This window comes from Rhinolophus ferrumequinum, chromosome 6 (genome assembly GCF_004115265.2).
Source record: "Rhinolophus ferrumequinum isolate MPI-CBG mRhiFer1 chromosome 6, mRhiFer1_v1.p, whole genome shotgun sequence".
In the NCBI taxonomy this organism is placed as follows: domain Eukaryota; kingdom Metazoa; phylum Chordata; class Mammalia; order Chiroptera; family Rhinolophidae; genus Rhinolophus; species Rhinolophus ferrumequinum.
The window spans coordinates 21113828-21126339 of record NC_046289.1 but is presented as its reverse complement, the minus strand read 5'-3'; the positions used below and the strand labels follow the sequence as shown (position 1 = coordinate 21126339).

The window sequence follows — 12512 nt, the reverse complement described above, 5'->3', positions numbered from 1 at the left end:
AGTGTAGGGTAGACCAGGTTTTCTGCTCTCATAGAGCTGAAATTCTAGTGAGAAGGGTGATAGACAATAAAAACATAAAAAGTAGACAATTTCAGACAGAAGTGACTGCCAGGAAAGAAATAAATACAGTATGAGGTAGGTGGGTCCCTTTGGAGAAATGAAGGGAAAGCCGAGCTAAGAAGATGACATCTGAGCTAAGACCCGAATGATGAGACAGCCACAGAAGAGCTAGGGAGGGGACCGCCCTGGAACAGCAAGTGCAGGTGTCCCCAGATGGGAGTGAGTGGCCAAAGTGAGGAGAGACTGTTTTGGTTCCTCCACTTTCCAGATGAGGAAACTGAACCTTAGAACCTAGCTTGTCCATTGTCACCCAGCAAGCCAGAGCAGATCTTCTAAGTCCAAACCAGGATCGTTCCACTATAACCTGCGGCCACCAATCGACTGCTAGCTGTGCTCATTTGCAACAGCCTTTGTCACGCATCATCTTATTCTGTCCTTGTAAACCATTATTAGCCCATTTTACAGATGACGAAACAGAGACTCAAGTCTCAGTCACGTACCTTATCCAAGGTCCTACAACTGAAAACCAGAGAAGGTGGGATTCAAACTCAGGTCTGTGTGTTTAGTTGCCACACATGGGAAGGTGGATTTGATGCCTGGGGGCCAGGGGACGTTTCCTTCACTTTTAGAGACAAGACAACTGTATGCCAAGGAGTGTGATGATTTCCCCACGTCACCCAGCCGGAAAGTGTAGGGTAGGTGTGAACGCTCAGGTCTCCTCCCTCCTGGGCAGCCTGCGTCTGCTCTAAACACTGCCTTTGTCCGTGTCTGGTGGCCATGATGGACAGCTTGTCACTATCGCTTGGAGGCCTACTTGCCGCTGTTATCATAGAGGACACGTTCCCAGTCTTAGAGGTGGGCTCCTTAAAAGGTAAACCATCTGAAAATAGACAGTGAACACCTGTTACGGGTTAGGAATTATACTAAGCACTGGGAAAGAACAAAATGAGGTGAATTGTCTGGTGCATCTTGGTGATGGGAAATAATTGCCCGAGGGTGCCAGAAACGTTGGACTCCACCCCCTTCTAGTTGTGCGGGGAGGAAAAGACCGTTTAGACACTGTCTTTGCCCTAAGGGATCTCACAGTCTAGTTGGAAAGAAAGAGCAATAAACATGACCATAACATGCTGTAGTAGGACTCATTTATTCATTTGTCAAATTGTTATCTGTGCAGTTTCAATGCAGGCCAGGTACTGTGGTTGGTGCAGTGATAAAAGAGACAAGAAGTCCCCTTCCTCAGAATTTACATCTGGGGATCGGAGGAGGGAAAGTGACCAAAAAAGTATGGAAAATATGAGTACAAACTGGGATAGAGCTTTGAAGGAGAGGCCTAAGGAGCTGTTTGAATGTCACAGGAGCACTACCTTAGTTGAGTGCATTGGACAAGGCTTCCCTCTGGAAGAAATGCTGTGAACAGATGAATGAAGTGGAAGCCTCTGATGACAGCAACGCTAGGTTATCAGAGGAGCACCAAGGAGGTCACCCTTGGTGCCCGATTTGGGAGTATAAGTCAAGCTTCTTCCCGGTGGTGGCATCCACCTGGTCTTAAAGGAGCCTACCAGGCGAGGGGGTGGCTGGGATTCAGGGCGGGAGGGTGTGTCATAGGCAGTGGGAGTGGTGTGTCATGCACACACGTTTTGGCACCACTTGGCGTGATTGCCTTAGGAGAATTTTCTGCCCCACCCACCGGAAGCTGCAGAAGTGTGGCAGTTTGCTTCTGTCTTGAAGGTCTGTTATCCAGCTCTTTTCTTTGAACTCTGCTCATGACTCTGTGAATGCCAAAGCCAGCATATAAATTATCCCGCAGGCCTCGGCCCTGGCCCAGCCGGCCTGTTTGCTCAGTGGCGTGCATGCATAATCAATACAGGAGGCTGGCACTGCTTTCAGGTGGGGGCTGGAGAAGACCTTCTTTCACAGAGCTCAACCACACACTGGGCTTTATTCTCCCCATTCTTGTTTTCACTTCTTCTGGCTTCCACCTAACTCTGTAAGGCTGTGTGGCAGGATTTTGCAGGTGGTCCACGGTTCCTGTGACTGCCCCAAACCCTCATGTCCAATAGCTGGGGAGGTGCTTGCTTATGCCTTAGCTCAACCTGGAGAACTAGGCTGCTGGCATGTTGCACCTCTCCCTCTGCTTTTCCTCTTGCTGTCCTTGGCACTGCTGGGGCTTCTGACCACATCTAAAGTGTCCAAGGCTTGGTAGTCTGGCAAGAGAGGGTAGGAGCACTCTCATTTCTTTCCTGGTTGGGTATTTACTGGGTGGATATTTACAGTCTTGCTTCCCCCTCACTTGGTGAGAAGAGCTGTTTTGGCCCTGATAAGCCCCCTTTCCCCTAGGGGTATCCCTAACCCAGGATTATCTCTTTGAGATATCACTGGAGTCATTTTCTTCCCATTCCCTCCTCCTTTCCTGCCTAGATCTAGGAGGAGAAGGGATGGCTTCTAAACCACCTCCAATCTGTGGCAGATGTGGTTGTTACATCTGATACCTTCCCACTCCATCCTTTCCTATTGTCCAGTCTGAAACATTGATTGAGTGCTGCCTGTATATGTCAGAAAAACACGAACTACCTTAGAGCTCTTCCAATCCAGAGCAATGGACAGTTGAAAATGTTTTCAGTTGAGAAATGAATATGACCCAGATGGAATCTGTGTCCATTTTTGGAAAGCCCTGGAACCAGGCTCCACTCTTCACACTTGTCCTTTGGCTGCTGTTTTGCTCATCACAGATCTAAGACCTTGGTGCCGGTCTGAGTGGGGAAGGGCTCTGCTAGCCTGGTTTCTGCCTGGCACGTGAGTTTGATTTTCTTTTCTCCCCCTCCCTGCCCAGCCTCTTTCTCTTATGAGCTGCCCTTCCCATCACCTTGCTAAATGGACAGCCCTGCTTCGTATCCTGGGACCTGGCCAACCCCATCTCATAGCCATGCCTGGATGTATCAGGCTTGAGCACGCATGCTGCCCAGCCATACTGTGACCTGCAGTCTGGAGCTTAAAAAATGAGTCAGGTTGATGGTTTTGCTCCGTGGGAGTTTGGAATTGGGAAACTGAGTTGGTGGTGGTGGTGGTGGTGATGGGGGTTCCTGAGCTCAAAGATCATGATTTAACTTAGGTTAGGAGATGGTGACCAGCAGAAAGGGGAGAATGGAGCATGGCACAGAAAGCAAATGCTGGGGCCATGAAGGAAAGCAAAAGAGGGTGTAGCTGTTTCCTCTGCTGATGGCTTTGTGGTCCCCGCCTGTCTTCCCAGCAAGCCCTTATCCTAACTATAGTTGAAGGGGGTCTTTGTTTCCTGCAACTCCAAGGTTTATTAAACAGCCCAAGTATTCTCTGACTTGTCCAGCACTTAGCTGAGGGCAGGAAAACAGAATTTTCTCAAATGGATAGCTGGCAGTAGGTTTTAGGGTTGTGTTTCATTTCAGGTATCTTCAGAGGTCAGCTCATTTCCGGTAGTTTGAGCAAAATTCCTTAGCTTGGTTTATAGCTGGCAGATTCCTGGTAAGGCCAGGTGATGGGCGTGTCTCGGTCATATGGTGATAGAGGAAAACCAAACAAACAAACAAACACACTTCTGACTGATCCCTGGCTCCAAGGAAAGTTTGAGTGACGTCAGAAATGGGAAAGCGTTGAAGTCAGCAGAAGCGTGTTGCCAGAGCCTGCATTGTGGCTTGAAATGGACGTTAATGAGAGGCCAAGACGAACAGCACGAGGGGCCTCGTGTAAGAGGAGCCAAGTGCATCAGCCAGAGGCCGGATCTTGGCCAGAGCTGCTGGCGGTTAGATGAGGAGCCAGTGGGCACCGGGGGTGGTCACAGAGGCATCCATCCAGTTTGTCCATGGGGGCCCTTCTTGAATCTGAGGTCCCTCCTTGAGGCCTTTGAAGCGTGGCCGTTTGAGTTAGGAGTAGGGCCTTCCGGCTCTCCCTGATCATAGCGATAGTCAGAGCAGTATACAGTCATTGTGCTGGGTGCTCTGCTAAACATTTCACATGCATCTTTTTTTTTTATTTTTATCAATGGAGTTATGAGGCAGGTATCATTATCTCCCTGTCATACAGGTGAGGAAACTGGGGTGCAGAAATCTTAACTGACTTTCCCAGAGCCACACGATTAGCCCGAAGTGAGTGGACCATGGGTCCTTGCCTGTGACCCCACGGCCCTGCTCTTAAGCTGCCTCGGCTACTTTCCGGTTAATATGCACCTGGACCTGGAACCTTAGTTGAGGTCCTATTGCCTCACTTTGGCCGTGTCCCAATGAGCAGCCCAGTGTCCCAGGAGGTTTGCCGAGCCCAGAAGGCGGCCTTGCTGGAAGACACCTGTTGATGTGAGCAGCTGCCTGGCCCTTTCTGAGGTGGAGATAACCCCACCTGCTCTGAGCCAAGGACTCACTGCATTATGTAGGAGTGGCTGTCCCCACGGAATGGATGTCACAGACTTTTGTACCTGTAGCAGGAGAGTGCCAGCTGCTTCTGGAAATGAATCAAAGCCCTGGAAGCTGGGAATGGATAGAGGAGGATAACAAGGGTGTAGGCTTCCTTGGGGGATCCCCCTCCAGATTGTGGTGACTCCTGGGGTCCAGCAATCCCTGGCAAAGCGGCTGTGATGGGGGCATTGCAGGAATGGTTCGCTGTCAGGAAGGTGGTTGGAAACTCCTCGCAGATTCATCTGCTCTGTCTGGATTGGGGGAACGTGGTGCAGCACAGCGGCAGGCAGGCAATCTCGGGAAGGGGGCCAGTCGGAATCTTCAGTCATCTGTTAATGGGGCAATCGATTATGCGGTAGCGGGAGAGTCACCATAATTGGGCAGAACCATCGATAAGGCTGAACCAGTGTGTGCTAGTTGTGAATGTGCAGCATGGGGGGGGGAGCGTGGAAATGCAAGTGGCAGTCTTAGAGCAACTCAGGTATATGGTCTCCAAATGGGTCCTGGTGTCACCTGGGAACTGGTGTGAAATGCGCATTCTCAGACCCCACCCCAGACTTCCTGGATCTGAAACTCTGGGGATGGGGCCCAGCAAGCTGTGTTTTAAAACCCTTTCCAGGTGATTCTGCTGCATGCTAATGGTTGAGAATCACAGTTGTAGCATAAACTAGGGTCAGTGGTGGCGTGGTGTCCTGGACAGAGCCTACAGGTCTCAGAGTGAGAGAAAACCCTGTGCTTGCTGGCTTCGTACTGTGTAATGAAAAATGTACTTAATAAATCCTCTTTGGATGTAATCCCATTAACAATGGCAATTCTCCAACGATTCAGGCAAAGTTCCCCATGGTCCAGCTACCCCACCCACACTCATCACACAAAAAACTTTCACTGGACTTGAGTGGGAGGGCATCTGTGACTTGATAATGGGTTTTGACAGGTGTTTCCTTAAGGTGGTATGCTGTAGTTGAATGAGACTGTGGCCTGGGGTTCTGGCACTACCTACCGTTCACTAGGCTCGTGCGCTGTGGCACGCCTCTTCCTGGCTCCTGGACTGAGGTTCTTCATCCGTGAAATGAGGGTGGATTTGGAACATTCGAAGGTCTCTTCCTGTGGTGACACGCCACGGTTCTCAGAGATGTCCCAAGAAAAGGCCATGGTTACGTCATGCTGGAAACAGAAGTGTTGATGCTGTCACATTTTAAGCATTAATATTGGAAGCGACAGCCTGCTGACCATCTGGAAGAATCTCCCAGGACATTGAAGGCCCTGGACCCTGATTTGAGAACTGCAGTTTAGGACAGGTTCCTCATTAATAGAAATGACTTCCCGAGAATGTAGCCAAATAGTCTCCCTGACTTGGTACCAGCCTAAATTCTCTACGCTGTCAAGCCTTTCGAGGACAGAGGTTAATCTACACAAGAGGGTCATTCCCGGCCTCAGGTCTCTATCCATCTGACCCCTCAGGTCTCTATCCATCTGACCCCTCAGGTCTCTATCCATCTGACCCCTCTGGGGCCATGGATCTGACGGCTTCCTCAGGGTAACTTGAATGGATATGTGTGCCAAGCTTTGCAGCCTTTGCAGGAAAGGCGGTGGAGAAACGGCCAGCCTGGGAGCATTCTGTCCTTCCTTGGCTGAAGAGACTGTTCAGGCGTGGGGGTGCTGGTGAAGGAGTGAGAAGCTGGGGGTGGGAACAGGGGGAGCCTGCATTCAGGACTGCTTGTACTCCCTTGGCTTCCACGGGACTTTGGCATCAGAGGCAGAGAACACGTACAAATCTGTTGCAATTGACCTTTTAAGCCAAACCAACTTTATGTTTGCTACACGAAGGGGCTGCTGACAAGTCTTAGGCTGGAGGCAGAAAGTGGAGGACAAAGGCGAAATATCACTGCCTCGGGAAAGAGCTCAGGGGCTGGTGAGAGGGATGAGCCGGCAGAGCCAGAACGGCTGCAACGTTGTCAGACGTGCCAAGGTGCCACTCTTCCATTGGGTCTGAGGACGCACTTCTGAAGCGCGACTGGGGGTCCCAAGAAGAAAGTGCTGCTGGGGGTGCACCATGAGAACCTCTCTCGGAGTGAGGTCACCGGGGCAGAAACAGCGACCCAGGCCATTTCATCTAAGGTCCATTTCAGGCTAGGGCCTCGACCAGGAAGAAGAATGGGTGGCTGATTCAGGGGCAGCTCCGAATGGAAGAAACTCCCACAGCGGCCCCCCTTTTATCCCTCCTGAACCTCCTTTTCCACCATCATCTCAGGAGGTGTGATGCTGTCTTGGGTGAGCCTTGTTGCCGCTTCCAGAATTCGGGGAGCTGGGTGCTGTCCTGGGTGCAGTAGGAGGGAAACAAAAGGCTGCGTGATGTGGAGCTAGCATGACTCCATTTCCCGGCCTGGAAATGCAGGGAACACCTGTTGCTGTCTCCAGCCAGAGAATTTCTGACAGACTTAAAAAAAAAAGAAAGAAAAAGGGAAATGAAGGCATTTAAATCAGCCTCTGCAAAAGGACCTTGTGGATTACCTGACGGTCAAGATGTTGCAGCATTATTCTTCTGTTTCTGGGGAGGTCAAGAGTAAAATGATGTGACGTTTGTCAAGTGTTTGGGTTAACTGTAATCAGAAGGTACTGCTTGGGGCTTCTCTGCGAGGTGTCCTGTCATGGCTGTAAAGTGGGGTTCTAGGAGTGGGGAGGAGGCTCAACTAAGTAATAACGTCCCTGCCAACTCTTAACTCTCTGATACCTGTGAAAAAACTCTGCAAGATGGGAGAAATAAATGACGGTGACGGGTGGACCTTCTTGTTCCATATGTGTTGGTCGAGTGGTCTACACAGCTCCCTTCCTGCAAGCCTGGTCTTCTGCTAACACCCAGAGAGGCAAGACTTGGTTGCTGGGGGGTGGGGAACTTGTCCCTGTCGGCTAAGATCCCCTGGCCTTTTCCGGGGCAAAGTGAAGAGAGGGAAATGGAACCAATTTCCAGGTTCCATGTGCCAGACATGGGGTGAGAGTCTTGGAGTGAATTATTCAGTGTGATCAGCCTAGTGATCCGATGGGATAGATAAGGTTACTCCTCCCCATGCTCCAGAAGAGGACATGGAGGGCCAGAGGTATCAAACACTCGGCTGTAGTTGCACAGCCAGCAAGTGGAGACACTCAGCACACAGTCCTGCTGGGTGCCATGGCCCCCACCTACTGCCCTGGCTGGGATGGGGGCTTGTGGTCTCTTTGAAGACATTTGTGAAGAAGATGCGAACATGCAAAGGTTCATACCTGGGTCCCTGTGCTTTCCTATTGACCTTAGAGAGGTGTCCTTTCATACCCAAGTCCAGTGAGAGGGCTCTCTGAGCAGGGCTGAAAGTGAAGTGTGCCCTGGGGCCTTGGGTTGTGAGTCACTGGGCAGGTGCGAGGCGCCAGGTGTGCTGAGGGAGGCCCCTCCTCACTGCTTCAGCCTCCCCTGTGTGCAATGAGGCTTCCTGGGCCCTGGGGGGATATCAATTACTCATTGCTGGCATTCTGGAGCTGGATAAAGTGTTCTCCCAGTGGTACTGTTTCGGGTTAGACATCAGCGACTTGTAGCGTGGTGTGTTTGGCTGTGGCTCCCAAGTTTGATGTGTTTTTTTGATCCCAGTGTTTCTCAGTGACTTGGCTCAGTTTCAGAACTGGGTGGGAAATGTCACAGGCTCTTTTCTAGTTGGTGTGTTTGTTTTATTCTTTTCCTTTTTGGGTATAGCCAGAAGTAGAGAGGTCGAGAAAGGAGACATAGTGAGTTGGACTGACCACCTCCGAGTCCAGAAACTTGAGTTAATTTTGTTTTAGTTTGTTCACTAAATTTTTTATTACCACTATTAACACACACTGTTTTATTTAATGCAAATAATACACAACACTGAAGACTTTAAAAACTCAGAAAAGCACAGAAGCCAAAGCAAAAATCACTGTTTCCTATGATGTACCGCTATTAACATTTGGTATCAATTACCCCAGGTGTGTGTGTGTGTGTGTGTGTGTGTGTGTTCACTTTTTTTTACAGAAATGAAACACTGTGTACCCTACTTTTTTCTGCTTTTAGTATTATAATGTGAGTGTATTACTCTGTCAATAAACATTTTTTAACCTTTTATTTAAAAGGTTGCAAGGATATAAAATATTCAATTATATGGATGTAACAATTTATCCCTTATCGTTGGATATTTCAATCTTTTATATTTTCTATAATTGGAAATATTACTGTTTCTTCCTCTAAAAGTTAGGCCGTGTTACCATTCCACCTGAAGTGTATACGAATAAATATTTTCCAGTACTCTTACAAGGCATTTTTGTTAATCTTTGCCTATCTGATAGGAGCAAAAAGAAAAGGTATTTCACTGTTTCATCCTTGAGCAGTTCTAAGAAAGAGCGTGAGCATGTGTGAATGGATTTATTGGGACTGCAAGGAAAAAAGATGTCAGCCATCTCAGTTTGTTTTTCTTTATTGGCCTCCTTTGATTTTCCCTTTGTCAGTGTAATGCAAAAACACTAGCTCTCTACCCTAAGGGAAGAGGTCTATATAAATATCTTTTAAAGAATATTTGTCATAGTTTTATTTATCAGAGCAAAAAAGTTGAAATAGCCTAAGTGCCTACAATAGGAAATCAGTTAAATTAATGCTGATCATGGAATACTATGCAATCATTAAAATAATTTAATGGCATAGGGAAAAAAATCAGGCTATAAAATAGTATGTTCCTTATTATGATCTCAGTTAAATAATGTGTAAGAGAAAAAAGGCTATAAAGGTTAATGTTAATCATTTCTGAAGGGTGTAAGTAGGCTTTCCCCCCTATATTTTCAAATGTTTTAAACAGGTACATATTTACCATTGTAACCATATACAAAACCAGTGTTAATCAGAAAAATCTAAAATATTATACATGGAAATAAAGAGCTTTGAGTAACTGGGTTCTGGATCATTTCGGACCATTTTATAAAGGGGCTAGCGTCATAGGAAAGAGTACAGGAATAGCTTTTCTCTGCTCTTCTGTCCTGTGTGTGGACTTGGGCACAACGTGGTGGGAGAAGAAAACTATTTATGGTGCTCACTGCCCTGGACCACAGGGTATATAGGATATGCCATCCAAGGCACTGATGGCTCTCAGGACCATTGGGGTTGGTGTTTAGAAACTGGAAGCAGGGAGGATTGATGTCTAGATGTCATGTGGAGGGACTAATTGGGTTGTGTTTGTGTATTTCTGATAGTGACAAGTATACTGGGGAGAGAATCCTATGCTAGTCCCCTCACTTACTGATGAGAAATGGAAGCCTAGATGGATTGGGTCACTTGCCCAAGCCAGTGTCTTTTTTTTTTTTCCATCAAATTATCCCATTGCGATAGTGCAGCCATATCATGTTTTGGGTATGTCTGATTGAACTGAGATGATTTACAGCATACTTGGATGGTTTTGAAGTAATTAAAGTCGCTTGGTTAGAGTTTGGATGAAAGAGGATTATTGAACTCTCTGAGTAGTAGGATTGTTTGGTGGGGAGGTTAGTGTCAGTCTTTTTCTCACTAATAATTATTAAATGATATACAGAGGAAGAGGACATTTTGAACTTTCTAATGAAGAAGGGCGAACTAGGACAGCTGGCAGAGAGATGAGTCCATGGTAGAATGGATTTATTTTCCCCAGATTTGGGTTTCTATGTGGAGATGCCCTTGTTTTCTGAATTGCAGGCTCTCAATAGCATGAGTTTTTCTCCTATTATGTCTTTCATCCTGGATGAGTGAGGAGAACTCTGAGAACTGGAGATTTCGTTTGCCTTTGTGACTTAAAGCCTCATGCTGTGTTACCTTGTTGGTCTTTGGCTATTAGTGCCTGAGGATCAAGACCCTGAGTTCACTTTGGGCATCACTCTTCAGTCTGTGGGTCTGTCCTGGGGAGGCAGTGGTTAGGGAGGGAGAGGACTGGAAGTCATCACCAGAGAGGAGCTCTTAAAACAAGTGAAGTGTATAGGAGGGAACGAGCAGGGCATGACAGCTGCCTTCAAATATGTGAGCGGTTGTCATAAGGAACAAAGAATAAACTTGTTCTGTGTGACTCCTGAGAGCAGAGCTATGATTTTGAAGGGAATGTTATGGGGAGACTCATTTCAGCGCCATGTGAGGAAGACCTTTCCAGAAAGTAGAGCCTCTCAACAGTGGTCAGTGGACTAGTGGACGTGTCCAGCGGGATCTCCAGACGTTTACCAGAGGAGATTCCTGCACTGGGTGGGAAGTCGGTCTAGAAGACCACTAAAGTCCATTGCAGGTTTACTCTTCTAGAACGCTGTGTTTCTGCCTACCAACTGGGGACATTATCCATTCATTATTCACTATTTATTAAGCATTTACTGTGCTTGTCATATGTTCTGCTAGGTATTGGAGATATAATGGTGAACAAAACATAAGATCCTTGAGCTTATAATCCATTGAAGGAGATAAATCGTAAATAGATTATTGTAAGTTATAAATCCAAATCCAACCTAGTAAAGTATAGGGTGCTATGGGCTCACATAGGAAAGGCACCCAGCTTAGCTTGGGGTGAATCGTGGAGTCTTTCTGGAAAAAGTGAGGTGAAAGACCTAAAAACATGACTGACTTGGTTAGGCCAAGAGGGCAATGAAGAGTAGAGAAAACAGCCCGTGTAAAGGGAGGGACAGCCTGCTGTGTTAGAGACACTGATTGCTGGGGGAGCGGCACGTGAGGACAGGCATGAGGCCGACGAAGTAGGCGGGCAGGTGATGAAGGGCCTTGTTTGCCAAGTCCAAGTGTGGACTTCATGTTGAAAACAACAGGGAGTCATTGAAGAGCTTTAAGAAAAGAAGTTGTGTGATCTGCCTCAACTTTTGGAAATACCATGTTGGTTCCAGTGGGTGAGAGGGCACCAATACTGGCTGCAGGGAGACCAGTTAAGACTCTATTTCAGTAATTCAGGTAAGAGATGATGGTGGAATTAACCTACTGTGGTGGGAGTGCGGAGAGGGGTGGGTGGGCAGCTGGGACGGAAGAGTTCATGCCGAGCAAATGAGAGGTTGGGGGTGCCGTTCACGGAGATAGCAACTTTTGGGGTCAGCGGGATGCTGATGAGTCCAGTTTGGGACGTGTTGGCGTTGAAGTGCCTGTGGGACACAGAAGTGGAGACATCCTTTCTTTTCAGTTTGTAAACTTTCCAAAGGTGGTTCATTTTTGTCACCTGATACCAAGGAGGAGTTTTTCTATGTACAATGGGGCTTTTCTTCCTAAAGGCTTTCACGACTGGTGCTCACAGAGCCTCACAGCGTTCCTGTGGAGTCGGGGAGTTTCTCTCAGTGCGTAGTGCTCAGACTCAGTATTCCAAGAAATGGCATCTCTGTGTTCACAGGCAGTTTTCACTCACTCGTCTCCCAGGAGCACCATGGTCCCCCTTCTCTAGTCTGCCCAGAAGAGAGTGGCCGGGATGGTGAAGGGACTCAACATTGTGTCCCATGAAGAAAGATTTTTCTCTCTGTAAGTAGAGAGGAACAAAGGCCCATTGAGAAAGCCACGGATCTACATGGTGTATTGGTTTCTTAAAGACTATCAAGGCTCACCCCTTCTTTTTGATTCATTTCTTCTATGGGACCCTTACGTGTCCGAGTTCTCCAGCACCCTGTCCCTCACCCTCTTCCGTTATACTCTCCCTCCTCTTTCTGTGTGATCTTATCTACTCCTATGGTTTGCACTGCTGTTCAGAGGTGGATGAGTCCCCAATGGTCCCTCCCTCATACACATTAGATCACCACGTCCCAATCCTCTCTTCCCACTGGCACCTTAAAATCGACAGCTATAAAACCAATGGTTTTGGCTTCAGACCTACATATACAACTGCTTGCTGCTTCTTGCAATTGAGAATCAATGGCAAGTTGAGAATCCAATGTAACACACCCAGGTCTGCTTTTCATCATTTCCTGCACATCCAAGTGGGCAGGATCTCTTGTCTACCCAGGAAAGTGAGCTGGAAGGTGACAGCCAGCTGCAGTTCCCCTCTCTCCCCACCCCATTTGTCATCACGC

The 12512-nt window shown here is 47.8% G+C and overlaps 1 protein-coding gene across 1 annotated transcript in view; it reads right to left on the bottom strand.

Moving 5' to 3' along the window:
• LOC117022903 (60S ribosomal protein L3-like) overlaps positions 1-5630 on the bottom strand; it is a 116712-nt gene extending 111082 nt beyond the window's left edge. The window contains exon 1 of the mRNA XM_033107122.1: positions 5479-5630. Within this exon, the coding sequence (XP_032963013.1) occupies positions 5479-5630 (152 nt within the window). The remainder of the gene's footprint in view (positions 1-5478) is intronic.
• Between the last annotated feature and the right edge of the window lie 6882 nt (positions 5631-12512).